Below are 21,493 nucleotides of genomic sequence, written 5' to 3'. Positions count from 1 at the left end.
TTCATTTATAAATTATATTCTTCTAGAATCAATGGGTCGTATCGTTCATTTATAAATTATATTCTTCTAGAATCAATGGGTACGTATCGTTCATTTATAAATTATATTCTTCTAGAATCATTGGGTACGTATCGTTCATTTATAAATTATATTCTAGAATCAATGGGTACGTATCGTTCATTTATAAATTATATTCTTCTAGAATCAATGGGTTCGTATCGTTCATTTATAAATTATATTCTTCTAGAATCAATGGGTCGTATCGTTCATTTATAAATTATATTCTAGAATCAATGGGTCGTATCGTTCATTTATAAATTATATTCTTCTAGAATCAATGGGTACGTATCGTTAATTTCTAAATTATATTCTTCTAGAATCAATGGGTACGTATCGTTCATTTATAAATTATATTCTAGAATCAATGGGTCGTATCGTTCATTTATAAATTATATTCTTCTAGAATCAATGGGTTCGTATCGTTCATTTATAAATTATATTCTTCTAGAATCAATGGGTACGTATCGTTCATTTATAAATTATATTCTTCTAGAATCAATGGGTTCGTATCGTTCATTTATAAATTATATTCTTCTAGAATCAATGGGTCGTATCGTTCATTTATAAATTATATTGTAGAATCAATGGGTCGTATCGTTCATTTATAAATTATATTCTAGAATCAATGGGTACGTATCGTTCATTTATAAATTATATTCTTCTAGAATCAATGGGTACGTATCGTTCATTTATAAATTATATTCTTCTAGAATCAATGGGTTCGTATCGTTCATTTATAAATTATATTCTTCTAGAATCAATGGGTCGTATCATTCATTTATAAATTATATTGTAGAATCAATGGGTCGTATCGTTCATTTATAAATTATATTCTAGAATCAATGGGTACGTATCGTTCATTTATAAATTATATTCTTCTAGAATCAATGGGTACGTATCGTTCATTTATAAATTATATTCTTCTAGAATCAATGGGTACGTATCGTTCATTTATAAATTATATTCTTCTAGAATCAATGGGTACGTATCGTTCATTTATAAATTATATTCTTCTAGAATCAATGGGTTCGTATCGTTCATTTATAAATTATATTCTTCTAGAATCAATGGGTTCGTATCGTTCATTTATAAATTATATTCTAGAATCAATGGGTACGTATCGTTAATTTATAAATTATATTCTTCTAGAATCAATGGGTTCGTATCGTTCATTTATAAATTATATTCTTCTAGAATCAATGGGTTCGTATCGTTCATTTATAAATTATATTCTTCTAGAATCAATGGGTCGTATCGTTCATTTATAAATTATATTCTTCTAGAATCAATGGGTACGTATCGTTCATTTATAAATTATATTCTTCTAGAATCAATGGGTCGTATCGTTCATTTATAAATTATATTCTTCTAGAATCAATGGGTACGTATCGTTCATTTATAAATTATATCTTCTAGAATCAATGGGTTCGTATCGTTCATTTATAAATTATATTCTTCTAGAATCAATGGGTTCGTATCGTTCATTTATAAATTATATTCTAGAATCAATGGGTACGTATCGTTCATTTATAAATTATATTCTTCTAGAATCAATGGGTCGTATCGTTCATTTATAAATTATATTCTTCTAGAATCAATGGGTCGTATCGTTCATTTATAAATTATATTCTTCTAGAATCAATGGGTACGTATCGTTCATTTATAAATTATATTCTTCTAGAATCAATGGGTACGTATCGTTAATTTATAAATTATATTCTTCTAGAATCAATGGGTACGTATCGTTCATTTATAAATTATATTCTAGAATCAATGGGTACGTATCGTTCATTTATAAATTATATTCTTCTAGAATCAATGGGTACGTATCGTTCATTTATAAATTATATTCTTCTAGAATCAATGGGTTCGTATCGTTCATTTATAAATTATATTCTTCTAGAATCAATGGGTTCGTATCGTTCATTTATAAATTATATTCTAGAATCAATGGGTCGTATCGTTCATTTATAAATTATATTCTAGAATCAATGGGTCGTATCGTTCATTTATAAATTATATTCTTCTAGAATCAATGGGTACGTATCGTTCATTTATAAATTATATTCTTCTAGAATCAATGGGTTCGTATCGTTCATTTATAAATTATATTATTCTAGAATCAATGGGTACGTATCGTTCATTTATAAGTTATATTCTAGAATCAATGGGTACGTATCGTTCATTTATAAATTATATTCTTCTAGAATCAATGGGTCGTATCGTTCATTTATAAATTATATTCTTCTAGAATCAATGGGTACGTATCGTTCATTTATAAATTATATTCTAGAATCAATGGGTTCGTATCGTTCATTTATAAATTATATTCTTCTAGAATCAATGGGTCGTATCGTTCATTTATAAATTATATTCTTCTAGAATCAATGGGTACGTATCGTTCATTTATAAATTATATTCTTCTAGAATCAATGGGTACGTATCGTTCATTTATAAATTATATTCTTCTAGAATCAATGGGTTCGTATCGTTCATTTATAAATTATATTCTTCTAGAATCAATGGGTACGTATCGTTCATTTATAAGTTATATTCTAGAATCAATGGGTACGTATCGTTCATTTATAAATTATATTCTTCTAGAATCAATGGGTCGTATCGTTCATTTATAAATTATATTCTTCTAGAATCAATGGGTTCGTATCGTTCATTTATAAATTATATTCTTCTAGAATCAATGGGTACGTATCGTTCATTTATAAATTATATTCTTCTAGAATCAATGGGTTCGTATCGTTCATTTATAAATTATATTCTTCTAGAATCAATGGGTCGTATCGTTCATTTATAAATTATATTCTTCTAGAATCAATGGGTACGTATCGTTCATTTATAAATTATATTCTTCTAGAATCAATGGGTACGTATCGTTCATTTATAAATTATATTCTTCTAGAATCAATGGGTTCGTATCGTTCATTTATAAATTATATTCTTCTAGAATCAATGGGTCGTATCGTTCATTTATAAATTATATTCTTCTAGAATCAATGGGTACGTATCGTTCATTTATAAATTATATTCTTCTAGAATCAATGGGTTCGTATCGTTCATTTATAAATTATATTCTTCTAGAATCAATGGGTACGTATCGTTCATTTATAAATTATATTCTAGAATCAATGGGTACGTATCGTTCATTTATAAATTATATTCTTCTAGAATCAATGGGTCGTATCGTTCATTTATAAATTATATTCTTCTAGAATCAATGGTGTATCGTTCATTTATAAATTATATTCTTCTAGAATCAATGGGTACGTATCGTTCATTTATAAATTATATTCTTCTAGAATCAATGGGTTCGTATCGTTCATTTATAAATTATATTCTTCTAGAATCAATGGGTCGTGTCGTTCATTTATAAATTATATTGTAGAATCAATGGGTCGTATCGTTCATTTATAAATTATATTCTAGAATCAATGGGTACGTATCGTTCATTTATAAATTATATTCTTCTAGAATCAATGGGTACGTATCGTTCCTAGAATCAATGGGTACGTATCGTTCATTTATAAATTATATTCTTCTAGAATCAATGGGTACGTATCGTTCATTTATAAATTATATTCTTCTAGAATCAATGGGTTCGTATCGTTCATTTATAAATTATATTCTTCTAGAATCAATGGGTTCGTATCGTTCATTTATAAATTATATTCTAGAATCAATGGGTCGTATCGTTCATTTATAAATTATATTCTAGAATCAATGGGTCGTATCGTTCATTTATAAATTATATTCTTCTAGAATCAATGGGTACGTATCGTTCATTTATAAATTATATTCTTCTAGAATCAATGGGTTCGTATCGTTCATTTATAAATTATATTATTCTAGAATCAATGGGTACGTATCGTTCATTTATAAGTTATATTCTAGAATCAATGGGTACGTATCGTTCATTTATAAATTATATTCTTCTAGAATCAATGGGTCGTATCGTTCATTTATAAATTATATTCTTCTAGAATCAATGGGTACGTATCGTTCATTTATAAATTATATTCTAGAATCAATGGGTTCGTATCGTTCATTTATAAATTATATTCTTCTAGAATCAATGGGTCGTATCGTTCATTTATAAATTATATTCTTCTAGAATCAATGGGTACGTATCGTTCATTTATAAATTATATTCTTCTAGAATCAATGGGTACGTATCGTTCATTTATAAATTATATTCTTCTAGAATCAATGGGTTCGTATCGTTCATTTATAAATTATATTCTTCTAGAATCAATGGGTTCGTATCGTTCATTTATAAATTATATTCTAGAATCAATGGGTACGTATCGTTCATTTATAAATTATATTCTAGAATCAATGGGTCGTATCGTTCATTTATAAATTATATTCTTCTAGAATCAATGGGTACGTATCGTTCATTTATAAATTATATTCTTCTAGAATCAATGGGTACGTATCGTTCATTTATAAATTATATTCTTCTAGAATCAATGGGTTCGTATCGTTCATTTATAAATTATATTCTAGAATCAATGGGTTCGTATCGTTCATTTATAAATTATATTCTAGAATCAATGGGTACGTATCGTTCATTTATAAATTATATTCTCAGAATCAATGGGTCGTATCGTTCATTTATAAATTATATTCTTCTAGAATCAATGGGTACGTATCGTTCATTTATAAATTATATTCTAGAATCAATGGGTTCGTATCGTTCATTTATAAATTATATTCTTCTAGAATCAATGGGTCGTATCGTTCATTTATAAATTATATTCTTCTAGAATCAATGGGTTCGTATCGTTCATTTATAAATTATATTCTTCTAGAATCAATGGGTTCGTATCGTTCATTTATAAATTATATTCTTCTAGAATCTTCTAGAATCAATGGGTTCGTATCGTTCATTTATAAATTATATTCTTCTAGAATCAATGGGTACGTATCGTTCATTTATAAATTATATTCTTCTAGAATCAATGGGTTCGTATCGTTCATTTATAAATTATATTCTTCTAGAATCAATGGGTTCGTATCGTTCATTTATAAATTATATTCTAGAATCAATGGGTCGTATCGTTCATTTATAAATTATATTCTAGAATCAATGGGTACGTATCGTTCATTTATAAATTATATTCTTCTAGAATCAATGGGTACGTATCGTTCATTTATAAATTATATTCTTCTAGAATCAATGGGTTCGTATCGTTCATTTATAAATTATATTCTTCTAGAATCAATGGGTTCGTATCGTTCATTTATAAATTATATTCTAGAATCAATGGGTCGTATCGTTCATTTATAAATTATATTCTAGAATCAATGGGTCGTATCGTTCATTTATAAATTATATTCTTCTAGAATCAATGGGTACGTATCGTTCATTTATAAATTATATTCTTCTAGAATCAATGGGTTCGTATCGTTCATTTATAAATTATATTCTTCTAGAATCAATGGGTACGTATCGTTCATTTATAAGTTATATTCTAGAATCAATGGGTACGTATCGTTCATTTATAAATTATATTCTTCTAGAATCAATGGGTCGTATCGTTCATTTATAAATTATATTCTTCTAGAATCAATGGGTACGTATCGTTCATTTATAAATTATATTCTAGAATCAATGGGTTCGTATCGTTCATTTATAAATTATATTCTTCTAGAATCAATGGGTCGTATCGTTCATTTATAAATTATATTCTTCTAGAATCAATGGGTCGTATCGTTCATTTATAAATTATATTCTTCTAGAATCAATGGGTACGTATCGTTCATTTATAAATTCTATTCTTCTAGAATCAATGGGTTCGTATCGTTCATTTATAAATTATATTCTAGAATCAATGGGTCGTATCGTTCATTTATAAATTATATTCTAGAATCAATGGGTACGTATCGTTCATTTATAAATTATATTCTTCTAGAATCAATGGGTACGTATCGTTCATTTATAAATTATATTCTTCTAGAATCAATGGGTTCGTATCGTTCATTTATAAATTATATTCTTCTAGAATCAATGGGTTCGTATCGTTCATTTATAAATTATATTCTAGAATCAATGGGTCGTATCGTTCATTTATAAATTATATTCTAGAATCAATGGGTCGTATCGTTCATTTATAAATTATATTCTTCTAGAATCAATGGGTACGTATCGTTCATTTATAAATTATATTCTTCTAGAATCAATGGGTTCGTATCGTTCATTTATAAATTATATTCTTCTAGAATCAATGGGTACGTATCGTTCATTTATAAGTTATATTCTAGAATCAATGGGTACGTATCGTTCATTTATAAATTATATTCTTCTAGAATCAATGGGTCGTATCGTTCATTTATAAATTATATTCTTCTAGAATCAATGGGTACGTATCGTTCATTTATAAATTATATTCTAGAATCAATGGGTTCGTATCGTTCATTTATAAATTATATTCTTCTAGAATCAATGGGTCGTATCGTTCATTTATAAATTATATTCTTCTAGAATCAATGGGTCGTATCGTTCATTTATAAATTATATTCTTCTAGAATCAATGGGTACGTATCGTTCATTTATAAATTCTATTCTTCTAGAATCAATGGGTTCGTATCGTTCATTTATAAATTATATTCTTCTAGAATCAATGGGTACGTATCGTTCATTTATAAGTTATATTCTAGAATCAATGGGTACGTATCGTTCATTTATAAATTATATTCTTCTAGAATCAATGGGTCGTATCGTTCATTTATAAATTATATTCTTCTAGAATCAATGGGTACGTATCGTTCATTTATAAATTATATTCTTCTAGAATCAATGGGTACGTATCGTTCATTTATAAATTATATTCTTCTAGAATCAATGGGTACGTATCGTTCATTTATAAATTATATTCTTCTAGAATCAATGGGTTCGTATCGTTCATTTATAAATTATATTATTCTAGAATCAATGGGTACGTATCGTTCATTTATAAGTTATATTCTAGAATCAATGGGTACGTATCGTTCATTTATAAATTATATTCTTCTAGAATCAATGGGTCGTATCGTTCATTTATAAATTATATTCTTCTAGAATCAATGGGTACGTATCGTTCATTTATAAATTATATTCTAGAATCAATGGGTTCGTATCGTTCATTTATAAATTATATTCTTCTAGAATCAATGGGTCGTATCGTTCATTTATAAATTATATTCTTCTAGAATCAATGGGTACGTATCGTTCATTTATAAATTATATTCTTCTAGAATCAATGGGTTCGTATCGTTCATTTATAAATTATATTCTTCTAGAATCAATGGGTCGTGTCGTTCATTTATAAATTATATTGTAGAATCAATGGGTCGTATCGTTCATTTATAAATTATATTCTAGAATCAATGGGTACGTATCGTTCATTTATAAATTATATTCTTCTAGAATCAATGGGTACGTATCGTTCATTTATAAATTATATTCTTCTAGAATCAATGGGTACGTATCGTTCATTTATAAATTATATTCTTCTAGAATCAATGGGTTCGTATCGTTCATTTATAAATTATATTCTTCTAGAATCAATGGGTTCGTATCGTTCATTTATAAATTATATTCTAGAATCAATGGGTCGTATCGTTCATTTATAAATTATATTCTAGAATCAATGGGTCGTATCGTTCATTTATAAATTATATTCTTCTAGAATCAATGGGTACGTATCGTTCATTTATAAATTATATTCTTCTAGAATCAATGGGTTCGTATCGTTCATTTATAAATTATATTCTAGAATCAATGGGTACGTATCGTTCATTTATAAATTATATTCTTCTAGAATCAATGGGTTCGTATCGTTCATTTATAAATTATATTCTAGAATCAATGGGTACGTATCGTTCATTTATAAATTATATTCTAGAATCAATGGGTCGTATCGTTCATTTATAAATTATATTCTTCTAGAATCAATGGGTTCGTATCGTTCATTTATAAATGATATTCTTCTAGAATCAATGGGTACGTATCGTTCATTTATAAATTATATTATTCTAGAATCAATGGGTTCGTATCGTTCATTTATAAATTATATTCTAGAATCAATGGGTTCGTATCGTTCATTTATAAATTATATTCTAGAATCAATGGGTACGTATCGTTCATTTATAAATTATATTCTAGAATCAATGGGTCGTATCGTTCATTTATAAATTATATTCTAGAATCAATGGGTACCTATCGTTCATTTATAAATTATATTCTTCTAGAATCAATGGGTCGTATCGTTCATTTATAAATTATATTCTTCTAGAATCAATGGGTTCGTATCGTTCATTTATAAATTATATTCTTCTAGAATCAATGGGTTCGTATCGTTCATTTATAAATTATATTCTTCTAGAATCAATGGGTCGTATCGTTCATTTATAAATTATATTCTTCTAGAATCAATGGGTACGTATCGTTCATTTATAAATTATATTCTAGAATCAATGGGTTCGTATCGTTCATTTATAAATTCTATTCTTCTAGAATCAATGGGTTCGTATCGTTCATTTATAAATTCTATTCTTCTAGAATCAATGGGTTCGTATCGTTCATTTTTAAGTCCAAAAATGTATGTAGCAACTGCAGATTGTCCCTTTAACTTTGTAACGTTTTACTTTGTAATTAAATTAATATGCAGTATATCTCATATTATAATGGTTGATTATTTGAAATAAAAAAAGCATTTACGTTGTTATTAATTTCCTGATATGGGTTTACTGAAACAGCCTTCATCCATTCTCCCAAGGTGCGTAATATCCCAATGTGATTGATATTGTCTCTGTGTCCCTGGCAGGGATCTAGTGGCTATAATAGCAGTATTGGAGTACAACCAATGGTTCACAAAGCTCTCCACAAAGGATTGTAAACTGGTGAGTTAAACTGAGCCTTCGTACCCCCACTCAGTCTGCCTCTCTCTCTCTCTCTTTTTGTCTGCCTCTGTCCCCTCCCTTTCCTCATCTCTCAGTCTGCCTCTCTCTCTCTCTCTCTCTCTCTCTCTCTCTCTCTCTCTCTCTCTCTCTCTCTCTCTCTCTCTTTTTGTCTGCCTCTGTCCCCTCCCTTTCCTCATCTCTCAGTCTGCCTCTCTCTCTCTCTCTCTCTCTCTCTCTCTCTCTCTCTCTCTCTCTCTTCTGTCTGCCTCTGTCCCCTCCCTTTCCTCATCTTTCTGTCTTTCTCTGTCTGTCTCTCCCCCACGGCAGAACAGTCTAGTGTTTCTCTGTGATAAGACTGTTCATTCCACAAAGACAATGGGTATCAATTACACCGTGTCAGTCCAGTCAGGCCCAAGCATCTCAGACACAATCTGAACATCCTCTCCTCCTAGTCTTGTCAACTATCACACAGTTCCATCATGGAGGACACCCACACATACACACACACACACACACACACACACACACACACACACACACACACACACACACACACACACACACACACACACACACAAGCAGGCCAAAAGGCTTTGTGGGGGTAATTAGACTCCGTATGTTAATGTCCTGTATTGACTATGGAGAGAGAGATTAATGTTTATTTATTTTCCCTTTTGTACTTGAACTATTTGCACATCATTACAACACTGTATATAGACATAACATGACATTTGAAATGTCTCTATTCTTTTGGAACTTTAGTGAGTGTAATATTTACTCTTCATTTTTATTGTTTTTCACTTTTGTTTGTCTATTTCACTTGCTGTGGCAATGTAAATAAAGCACCTTAAATTGAGAGAGAGAGAGGGGTAGGTAGAGAGAGAGGGGTAGGTAGAGAGAGAGGGGTAAGTAGAGAGAGAGGGGTAGGTAGAGGGAGAGGGGTAGGTAGAGGGAGAGGGGTAGTTAGAGAGGTAGAGAGAGAGTTAGAGAGGGGTAGGTGAGAGAGAGAGGGGTAGGTAGAGAGAGAGGGGTAGGTAGAGGGAGAGGGGTAGGTAGAGAGAGAGAGGTAGAGAGAGAGAGAGAGGTAGAGAGAGAGGTGAGCCCCTCAGCCCGGTAGCTTTGTTTGAGAGCTAATCATTACAACACTGTATATAGACATAACATGACATTTGAAATGTCTCTATTCTTTTGGAACTTTAGTGAGTGTAATATTTACTCTTCATTTTTATTGTTTTTCACTTTTGTTTGTCTATTTCACTTGCTGTGGCAATGTAAATAAAGCACCTTAAATTGAGAGAGAGAGAGAGAGGGGTAGGTAGAGAGAGAGGGGTAGGTAGAGAGAGAGGGGTAGGTAGAGAGAGAGGGGTAGGTAGAGGGAGAGGGGTAGGTAGAGAGGTAGAGAGAGAGCGTTAGAGAGGGGTAGGTAGAGAGAGAGAGGGGTAGGTAGAGAGAGAGAGGTAGAGAGAGAGAGAGAGAGGTAGAGAGAGAGGTGAGCCCCTCAGCCCGGTAGCTTTGTTTGAGAGCTAAGTTGCCATAGAAACCAGCACATGTCTTTTGGGATACTGAAGCTCCTGTTTTGACTGGTATGTGATGTGATGCATGTGTCTGCTAGTCTGTGACAGGAAAGCATTCATCAGGCTCCTCTGGACCTAATGGCCTTGTTGGTTGGAAGGTTGTGATTTTGATTCCTCTGCATTCCAAAATACCTCAGCATTAAGGAGCAAGATTGGGGTAAGACCCTGCGATAGACTAGTGTCCTGTCCAGGGGGTGTACTGGTACATCAAGCTGTCTCACTACAGAAACAGGAGACAGACTAGTGTCCTGTCCAGGGGGTGTACTGGTACATCAAGCTGTCTCACTACAGAAACAGGAGACAGACTAGTGTCCTGTCCAGGGGGTGTACTGGTACATCAAGCTGTCTCACTACAGGAACAGGAGATAGACTAGTGTCCTGTCCAGGGGGTGTACTGGTACATCAAGCTGTCTCACTACAGAAACAGGAGACAGACTAGTGTCCTGTCCAGGGGGTGTACTGGTACATCAAGCTGTCTCACTACAGAAACAGGAGATAGACTAGTGTCCTGTCCAGGGGGTGTACTGGTACATCAAGCTGTCTCACTACAGAAACAGGAGACAGACTAGTGTCCTGTCCAGGGGGTGTACTGGTACATCAAGCTGTCTCACTACAGAAACAGGAGATAGACTAGTGTCCTGTCCAGGGGGTGTACTGGTACATCAAGCTATCTCAATACAGAAACAGGAGACAGACTAGTGTCCTGTCCAGGGGGTGTACTGGTACATCAAGCTGTCTCACTACAGAAACAGGAGACAGACTAGTGTCCTGTCCAGGGGGTGTACTGGTACATCAAGCCTGCTCATGCTATACAGAAACAGGAGATAGACTCCTGCTCCTTTGAGCTGTTCCGGCTCACACACTGGTTTTCCAAGATGGCGTAGCAGTCGGATGTGTGTTTTGTCTTGTCCCTTCCTGTCCCTTGTAAACATTGTTTTTCCTTTTTTTTTTTTTTTTTTTTTATATATTTTAATATCACTTTCCATCTACGAACTGAATATACTCTCCTGCAACCTGCTTCACCCAATGTGGTACGGATCTGCTATTTTAATACTTAAGAACCAGAACTCCCATCAAAAGCTAGCCAGCTAATTGGCTACCAGCTAACCGGCTGCCAGCTAACCGGCTGCCAGCTAACCGGCTGCCAGCTAACCGGCTGCTAGCTAACCGTGGCCCGCTAGCTGTCTAGAGCACATCGGACTGTTAGCTTAAGAGGCCCATCAGACAAATTCGTTGGCCACTATACCTAGTTTGCCAATTGGCCTGGTTTACCACACGGAGCCCTGCTGATCCATCTTCTGAACTGGAACCACAACAGAAGCGAGCCAGCTAACTAGCTAGTAGTCAGCTAGCCACAGCTAGCAGTCATCAGATACCTCTAGCACGGACAACTTTCGCCAGTCAAATCGGACTCATTTTTCTCCATATCTCCGGATTCCTACCGCAAGCTCTGAACGTTTTTTCTTTTTTTTTCACATGGATCATCGCAGCTAGCTAGCTGCTATCCGGGTGGCCACTCCTGGCTAACGTCCCTGTCCTGAAGCAAGAACCAATTAGCCTGGAGCTAGCCCTGCCAGGCCCATCTCCCGGCTAGCCAAAGAGGCCCATCAGCCACTCCCTGGGCTACAATACCTATTTTGCCAACTGGCCCGAACCCCCGCCGACCCATCACGACTGGTCCACCGACGTCATTTGCCCGAGGGGGTTTTCTCAACTGGCTCCGCCATCGCGTCGTCCCCTGAATGCCCATCCGTTAGCCTGCTAGCCGCGGCCTGCTAGCTGTCCAGAGCACATCGGACTGTTAGCTTAAGAGGCCCATCGGACAAATTCTTTGGCCACCATACCTATTTTGCCAATTGGCCTGGTTTACCACACAGAGCCCTGCTGATTCGTCTGACGACGTAATAGCACGAGGGGGCCACAACCAACTTGCCCTCCAAATACACCTCTGCTGTTTTCAACCAAGATCTCAGTGATCACTGCCTCGTTGCCTGCATCTGTAATGGGTCTGCGGTCAAACGACCACCCCTCATCACTGTCAAACACTCCCTAAAACACTTCAGCGAGCAGGCCTTTCTAATCGACCTGGCCCGGGTATCCTGGAAGGATATTTACCTCATCCCGTCAGTAGAGGATGCCTGGTCATTCTTTAAAAATGCCTTCCTCACCATCTTAAATAAGCATGCCCCTTTAAAAAAAATTTTGAACCAGGAACAGATATAGCCCTTGGTTCTCTCCAGACCTGACTGCCGTTGACCAGCACAAAAACATCCTGTGGCATTCTGCATTAGCATCGAATAGCCCCCGTGATATGCAACTTTTCACGGAAGTTAGGAACCAATATGCACAGGCAGTTAGGAAAGCTAAGGCTTGCTTTTACAAGCAGAAATTTGCATCCTGTAGCACAAACTCAAAAAAGTTCTGGGACACTGTAAAGTCCATGGAGAATAAGAGCACCTCCTCCCAGCTGACCACTACACTGAGGCAAGGAAACACTGTCACCACTGATAAATCCACGATAATTGAGAATTTCAATAAGCATTTTTCTACGGCTGGCCATGCTTTCCACCTGACTACCCCTACCCCGGTCAACAGCCCTGCACTCCCCACAGCAACAAGCACAAGCCTCCCCCATTTCTCCTTCACCGAAATCCAGATAGCTGATGTTCTGAAAGACCTGCAAAATCTGGACCATTACAAATTAGCCCGGCTAGACAATCTGGACCCTCTCTTTCTAAAATGATCTGCCGAAATTGTTGCAACCCCTGTCACCAGCCTGTTCAACCTCTCTTTCGTATCTTCTGAGATTCCCAAAGATTGGAAAGCTGCCACGGTCATCCCCCTCTTCAAAGGGGGTGACACTCTAGACCCAAACTGCTGTAGACCTATATCTATCCTACCCTGCCTTTCTAAGGTCTTCCAAAGCCAAGTTAACAAACAGATTACCGACCATTTCGAATCCCACCGTACCTTCTCCGCTATGCAATCTGGTTTCAGAGCTGATCATGGGTGCACCTCAGCCACGCTCAAGGTCTTAAATGATATCATAACCGCCATCGATAAGAGACATTACTGTGCAGCCATATTCATCGATCTTGCCAAGGCTTTCGACTCTGTCAATCACCACATTCTTATTGGCAGACTCAACAGCCTTGGTTTCTCAATTGACTCGCCTGATTCACCAACTACTTCTCTGTTAGAGTTCAGTGTGTCAAATCGGAGGGATGGTTGTCCGGACCTCTGGCAGTCTCTATGGGGGTGCCACAGGGTTCAATTCTCGGGCCTGCTCTCTTCTCTGTATACATCAATGATGTCGCTCTTGCTGCTGGTGATTCTCTGATCCACCTCTACGCAGACGACACCATTCTGTATACTTCTGGCCCTTCTTTGGACACTGTGTTAACTAACCTCCAGACAAACTTCAATGCCATACAACTCTCCTTCCGTGGCCTCCAACTGCTCTTAAATGCAAGTAAAACTAAATGCATGCTCTTCAAACGATCACTGCCCGAACCTGCCCACCTGTCCAGCATCACTACTCTGGATGGCTCCGACTTAGAGTATGTGGGCAACTACAAATACCTAGGTGTCTGGTTAGACTGTAAACTCTCCTTCCAGACTCACATTATGCAGTCCAAAATTAAATCTAGAATCGGCTTCCTATTTCGCAACAAAGCATGCTTCACTCATGCTGCCAAACATACCCTCGTAAAACTGACCATCCTACCGATCCTCGACTTCGGCGATGTCATTTACAAAATAGCCTCCAATACCCTACTCAACAAGTTGGATGCAGTCTATCACAGTGCCATCCGTTTTGTCACCAAAGCCCCATATACTACCCACCACTGCGACCTGTACACTCTCATTGGCTGGTCCTCGCTTCATACTCGTCGCCAAACCCACTTGCTCCAGGTCATCTACAAGTCTCTGCTAGGTAAAGCCCCGCCTTATCTCAGCTCACTGGTCACCATAGCAGCACCCACCCGTAGCACGCGCTCCAACAGGTATATCTCACAAAGCCAATTCCTCCTTTGGCCGCCTTTCCTTCCAGTTCTCTTATGCCAATGACTGTGTGTTTACATACTGTGTGTTAGCATCCCTCACTGTACTGTGTGTTTACATCCCTCACTGTACTGTGTGTTTACATCCCTCACTGTACTGTGTGTTTACATCCCTCACTGTACTGTGTGTTTACATCCCTCACTGTACTGTGTGTTTACATCCCTCACTGTACTGTGTGTTTACATCCCTCACTGTACTGTGTGTTTACATCCCTCACTGTACTGTGTGTTTACATCCCTCACTGTACTTTGTGTTAGCACCCCTCACTGTACTGTGTGTTAGCACCCCTCACTGTACTGTGTGTTTACATCCCTCACTGTACTGTGTGTTTACATCCCTCACTGTACTGTGTGTTTACATCCCTCACTGTACTGTGTGTTTACATCCCTCACTGTACTGTGTGTTTACATCCCTCACTGTACTGTGTGTTTACATCCCTCACTGTACTGTGTGTTTACATCCCTCACTGTACTGTGTGTTTACACCCCTCACTGTACTGTGTGTTTACATCCCTCACTGTACTGTGTGTAAACATCCTTCAGTCTAGCATGAGGACCAGTATTCTGAAGTCCACTGTGACCTCCTGTCCTTTACTCTGAGCACACCTACTATCTCTCTTTTCGCTCTCTCTCTCATTCCCTCTTTCTCTCTCTCTTTCTTCCTCTGTCTCTGTCTGTCTCTCTGTCTCTCTGTTTCTTTCTCTGTCTTTGTCTCTCTCTCTCTCTCTCTCTCTCTCTCTCTCTCTCTCTCTCTCTCCCCCCCTTTCTCTCTCTCTCTCTCTCTCTCTCTCTCTCCCCCTTTCTCTCTCTCTCTCTCTCTCTCTCTCTCCCCCTTTCTCTCTCTCTCTCCCCCTTTCTCTCTCTCTCTCTCTCTCTCTCTCTCTCTCTCTCTCTCTCTCTCTCCCCCTTTCTCTCTTCTCTCTCCTCTCTCTCTTCTCTTCCTCTCTCTCTCTCTCTCTCTCTCTTCCTCTCTCTCTCTCTCCCTCAGTCCCAGGGAACAACAGTCCTCTGTGCCACCCCGTTTCTCTCTGCCCCTGAAAAGAGAACCATCCTGCCTCACACAATCCCTCTTTGTCTGTCATAATTAGCATGCTGGCCACCAGAAATGGCTCTCGTATGCATGGAATGTCACTTAGTTGTATTAACGCTGGTGTACTGTTATTCTGATCACTCTTTGTCATATGAATGTAAACAGATAAAGAGACTATTGACCTCCCTCTGCTCTGCATAGCTGCACTTTGATTCACTTGATTCACACAAAGGATGGATGGCAGAGAAGAATCAACAGGCTTGAACTGAGGGGATGTATTTGATTTAATTCATTTAATTCCCTCAGAGAATGGATGGGCAGAGAGGAATCAACAGGCCCTGAACTGAGGGGATGTATTTGATTTAATTCATTTGATTCCCTCAGAGAATGGATGGGCAGAGAGGAATCAACAGGCCCTGAACTGAGGGGATGTATTTGATTTAATTCATTTGATTCCCTCAGAGAATGGATGGGCAGAGAGGAATCAACAGGCCCTGAACTGAGGGGATGTATTTGATTTAATTCATTTGATTCCCTCAGAGAATGGATGGGCAGAGAGGAATCAACAGGCCCTGAACTGAGGGGATGTATTTGATTTAATTCATTTGATTCCCTCAGAGAATGGATGGGCAGAGAGGAATCAACAGGCCCCACAGAAAGCAGAGAACTGGGTCAGGAGCTCTGTTTTGCAGCAGTGCAGAAGTTGGTTGCTCTCGTTGAATTTTTGATCATGCCTAAATGTAGGTTTCGTCTCCTGGCTCCCTTTTTACAGACCACCCCGTGGTCTCTCTTCTCAATCAGAGCCCTCGTTACAAACCTCTTTCCCTCGTACCCCTGTGGGGGGGAGGGGGGGGGGGGGGTAGATGGTTCCTTACCCTCCCTGACATGCTTGGACAGACAATCACCTCTGCTTTTAGGACGCCCAAAAGAGAGTGGTCTGGCTCACGTTAAGTGGAGTGCTGAAAGCAGAGGGCCGTTGTGGGGGTGGAACCTGTGTCACTATGCCATCAGTGATTGGGTGAAAACTGCAGACTCTGAGATACATCATCCTACATTGAACAACAGGAAAATGTTCATTGAGTTAACAATCCGTTTCCAAATCAAATAAAATGTATTTATAAAGCCCTTCTTACATCAGCTGATATCTCAAAGTGCTGTACAGAAACCCAGCCTAAAACCCCAAACAGCAAGCAATGCAGATGTAGAAGCACGGTGGCTAGGAAAAACTCCCTAGAAGGGACAGAACCTAGGAAGAAACCAAGAGAGGAACCAGGCTATGAGGGGTGGCCAGTCCTCTTCTGGCTGTGCCGGGTGGAGATTATAACAGCACATGGCCAAGATGTTCAAATGTTCATAGATGACCAGCAGGGTCAAATAATAGTAATCACAGTGGTTGTCGAGATTGCAACAGGTCAGCACCTCAGGACTAAATGTCAGTTGGCTTTTCATAGCCGATCATTCAGAGTATCTCTACCGCTCCTGCTGTCTCTAGAGAGTTGAAAACAGCAGGTCTGGGACAGGTAGCACGTCCGGTGAACAGGTCAGGGTTCAGGATAGTTCAGGATAGTTGAAACTGGAGCAGCAGCATGGCCAGGTGGACTGAGGACAGCAAGGAGTCATCAGGCCAGGTAGTCCTGAGGCACAGTCCTAGGGCTCAGGTCCTCCGAGATAGAGAAAGAAAGAAAGAATTAGAGAGAGCATAATTCACACAGGACACCAGATAAGACAGGAGAAATACTCCAGATATAACAGACTGACCTTAGCCACCGACACATAAACTACTGTAGCATAAATACTGGAGGCTGAGACAGGAGGGGTCGGGAGACACTGTGGCCCCGTCCAACTATACCCCCAGACAGGGCCAAACAGGCAGGATATAACCCCACCCACTTTGCCAAAGCACAGCCCCCACACCACTAGAGGGATATCTTCAACCACCAACTTACCATCCTGAGACAAGGCCGAGTATAGCCCACAAAGATCTCCGCCACGGCACAAGCCAAGGGGGGGGGGGGGGTGCCAACCCAGACAGGAAGATCACGTCAGTGACTCAACCCACTCAAGTGACGCACCCCTCCTAGGGACGGCATGGAAGAGCACCAGTAAGCCAGTGACTCAGCCCCTGTAATAGGGTTAGAGGCAGAGAATCCCAGTGGAGAGAGGGGAACCGGCCAGGCAGAGACAGCATGGGCGGTCCATTGCTCCAGTGCCTTTCCGTTCATCTTCACACTCCTGGGCCAGACTACACTCAATCATAGGACCTACTGAAGAGATGAGTCTTCAATAAAGACTTAAAGGTTGAGACTGAGTCTGCGTCTCTCACATGGGTAGGCAGACCATTCCATTAAAATTGAGCTCTATTGGAGAAAGCCCTGCCTCCAGCTGTTTGCTTAGAAATTCTAGGGACGCAGGCCGTCTTGTGACCGTAGTGTACGTGTAGGTATGTACGGCAGGACCAAATCGGAAAGATGGGTAGGAGCAAGCCCATGTAATGCTTTGTAGGTTAGCAGTAAAACCTTGAAATCAGCCCTTGCCTTAACAGGAAGCCAGTGTAGGGAGGCTAGCACTGGAGTAATATGATAACATTTTTTGGTTCTAGTCAGGATTCTAGCAGCCGTATGTAGCACTAACTGAAGTTTATTTAGTGCTTTATCCGGGTATCCGGAAAGTAGAGCATTGCAGTAGTCTAACCTAGAAGTGACAAAAGCTTGGATACATTTTTCTGCATCATTTTTGGACAGAAAGTTTCTGATTTTGGCAATGTTACGTAGACAGTCTTGATATGTTCGTCAAAAGAGAGATCAGGGTCCAGAGTAACGCCGAGGTCCTTCACAATTTTATTTGAGACGACTGTACAACCATCAAGATTAATTGTCAGATTCAACAGAAGATCTCTTTCTTTCTTGGGACCTAGAACAAGCATCTCTGTTTTGTCCGAGTTTAAAAGTACAACATTTGCAGCCATCCACTTCCTTATGTCTGAAACACAGGCTTCCTGCGAGGGCAATTTTGGGGCTTCACCATGTTTCATCAAAATGTACAGCTGTGTGTCATCTGCATAGCAGTGAAAGTTAACATTATGTTTCTGAATGACATCACTAAGAGGTAAAATATATAGTGAAAACAATAGTGGTCCTAAAACGGAACCTTGAGGAACACCGAAATGTACAGTTGATTTGTCAGAGGACAAACCATCCACAGAGACAAACTGATATCTCTCCGACAGATAAGATCTAAACCAGGCCAGAACTTGTCCGTGTAGACCAATTTGGGTTTCCAATCTCTCCAAAAGAATGTGGTGATTGATGGTATCAAAAGCAGCACTAAGGTCTAGGAGCACAAGGACGCCATTAAAAGGTAATTTACCACCTTCACAAGTGCAGTCTCAGTGCTATGATGGGGTCTGAAACCAGACTGAAGCGTTTCGTATACATTGTTTGTCTTCAGGAAGGCTGTGAGTTGCTGTGCAACAGCTTTTTCAATTTTTTTTGAGAGGAATGGGAGATTCGATATAGGCCGATAGTTTTTTATATTTTCTGGGTCAAGGTTTGGCTTTTTCAAGAGAGGCTTTATTACTGCCACTTTTAGTGAGTTTGGTACACATTCGGTGGATAGAGAGCCATTTATTATGTTCAACATAGGAGGGCCAAGCACAGGAAGCAGCTCTTTCAGTAGTTTAGTTAGAATAGGGTCCAGTATGCAGCTTGAAGGTTTAGAGGCCATGATTATTTTCATCATTGTTTCGAGAGATATAGTACTAAAATACTTGAGTGTCTCCCTTGACCCCAGGTCCTGGCAGAGTTGTGCAGACTCAGGACAAATACGCAGATTTAAAGAGGAGTCCGTAATTTGCTTTCTAATGATCATGATCTTTTCCTCAAAGAAGTTCATGAATTTATCACTGCTGAAGTGAAAGCCATCCTCTCTTGGGGAATGCTGCTTTTTAGTTAGCTTTGCGACAGTATCAAAAATACATTTAGCATTGTTCTTATTTTTGTCAATTAAGATGGAAAAATAGGATGATCGAGCAGGCAGTGAGGGCTCTTCGATACTGCACGGTACTGTCTTTCCAAGCTAGTCGGAAGACTTCCAGTCTGGTGTTGCGACATTTCTGTTCCAATTTTCTGGAAGCTTGCTTCAGAGCTCGGGTATTTTCTGTATACCAGGGAGCTAGTTTCTTATGAGAAATGTTTTGGGTTTTTAGGGGTGCCGCTGCATCTAGGGTATTGCGCAAGGTTAAATTGAGTTCCTCAGTTAGGTGGTTAACTGATTTTTGTCCTCTGACGTCCTTGGGTAGGCGGAGGGAGTCTGGAAGGGCATCTAGGAATCTTTGGGTTGTCTGAGAATTTATAGCACGACTTCTGATGATCCTTGATTGGGGTCTGAGCAGATTATTTGTTGCGATTGCAAACATAATAAAATGGTGGTCCGATAGTCCAGGATTATGAGGAAAAACATTAAGATCCACAACATTTATTCCACGGGACAAAACTAGGTCCAGAGTATGACTGTGGCAGTGAGTAGGTCCGGAGACATGTTGGACCAAACCCACTGAGTCGACGATGGCTCCGAAAGCTTTTTGGAGTGGGTCTGTGGACTTTTCCATGTGAATATTAAAGTCACCAAAAATTACTATATTATCTGCTATGACTACAAGGTCCGATAGGAATTCAGGGAACTCAGTGAGGAACGCTGTATATGGCCCAGGAGGCCTGTAAACAGTAGCTATAAAAAGTGATTGAGTAGGCTGCATAGATTTCATGACTAGAAGCTCAAAAGATGAAAATGTAGTTTTTTTTTTTTTGTGAATTGAAATTTGCTATCATAAATGTTAGCAACACCTCCACCTTTGTGGGATGCGCGGGGGATATGGTCACTAGTGTAACCAGGAGGTGAGGCCTCATTTAACACAGTAAATTCATCAGGCTTAAGCCATGTTTCAGTCAGGCCAATCACATCAAGGTTATGATCAGTGATTAGTTCATTGACTATAACTGCCTTTGAAGTGAGGGATCTAACATTAAGTAGTCCTATTTTGAGATGTGAGGTATCACAATCTCTTTCAATAATGGCAGGAATGGAGGAGGTCTTTATTCCAGTGAGATTGCTAAGGCGAACACCGCCATGTTTAGTTTTGCCCAACCTAGGTCGAGGCACAGACACGGTCTCAATGGGGATCGCGGTCTCAGTGTGTGGAGTGCTGAAGGTTCATTGAGTTACCATTTAGTTTCCACAGTGTGTGGAGTGCTGAAGGTTCATTGAGTTACCATTTAGTTTCCACAGTGTGTGGAGTGCTGAAGGTTCATTGAGTTACCATTTAGTTTCCAGTGTGTAGAGTGCTGAAGGTTCATTGAGTTACCATTTAGTTTCCACAGTGTGTAGAGTGCTGAAGGTTCATTGAGTTACCATTTAGTTTCCACAGTGTGTGGAGTGCTGAAGGTTCATTGAGTTACCATTTAGTTTCCACAGTGTGTGGAGTGCTGAAGGTTCATTGAGTTACCATTTAGTTTCCACAGTGTGTGGAGTGCTGAAGGTTCATTGAGTTACCATTTAGTTTCCACAGTGTGTGGAGTGCTGAAGGTTCATTGAGTTACCATTTAGTTTCCAGTGTGTGGAGTGCTGAAGGTTCATTGAGTTACCATTTAGTTTCCACAGTGTGTGGAGTGCTGAAGGTTCATTGAGTTACCATTTAGTTTCCCACAGTGTGTAGAGTGCTGAAGGTTCATTGAGTTACCATTTAGTTTCCACAGTGTGTAGAGTGCTGAAGGTTCATTGAGTTACCATTTAGTTTCCACAGTGTGTGGAGTGCTGAAGGTTCATTGAGTTACCATTTAGTTTCCACAGTGTGTGGAGTGCTGAAGGTTCAT

General features: G+C 38.4%; 1 protein-coding gene across 1 annotated transcript in view; it reads left to right on the top strand.

The window, feature by feature from the left end:
• LOC106572945 (F-actin-uncapping protein LRRC16A) overlaps nucleotides 1-21,493 on the top strand; it is a 190,037-nt gene that overhangs the window by 13,079 nt on the left and 155,465 nt on the right. Inside the window, exon 6 of the mRNA XM_082959205.1 lies at nucleotides 8,883-8,958. Within this exon, the coding sequence (XP_082815331.1) occupies nucleotides 8,883-8,958 (76 nt within the window). The remainder of the gene's footprint in view (nucleotides 1-8,882; nucleotides 8,959-21,493) is intronic.

This window comes from Salmo salar, chromosome 02, assembly GCF_965601325.2.
Source record: "Salmo salar chromosome 02, fSalSal1, whole genome shotgun sequence".
Lineage (NCBI taxonomy): Eukaryota > Metazoa > Chordata > Actinopteri > Salmoniformes > Salmonidae > Salmo > Salmo salar.
This window is presented reverse-complemented; position numbering and strand designations above follow the sequence as displayed.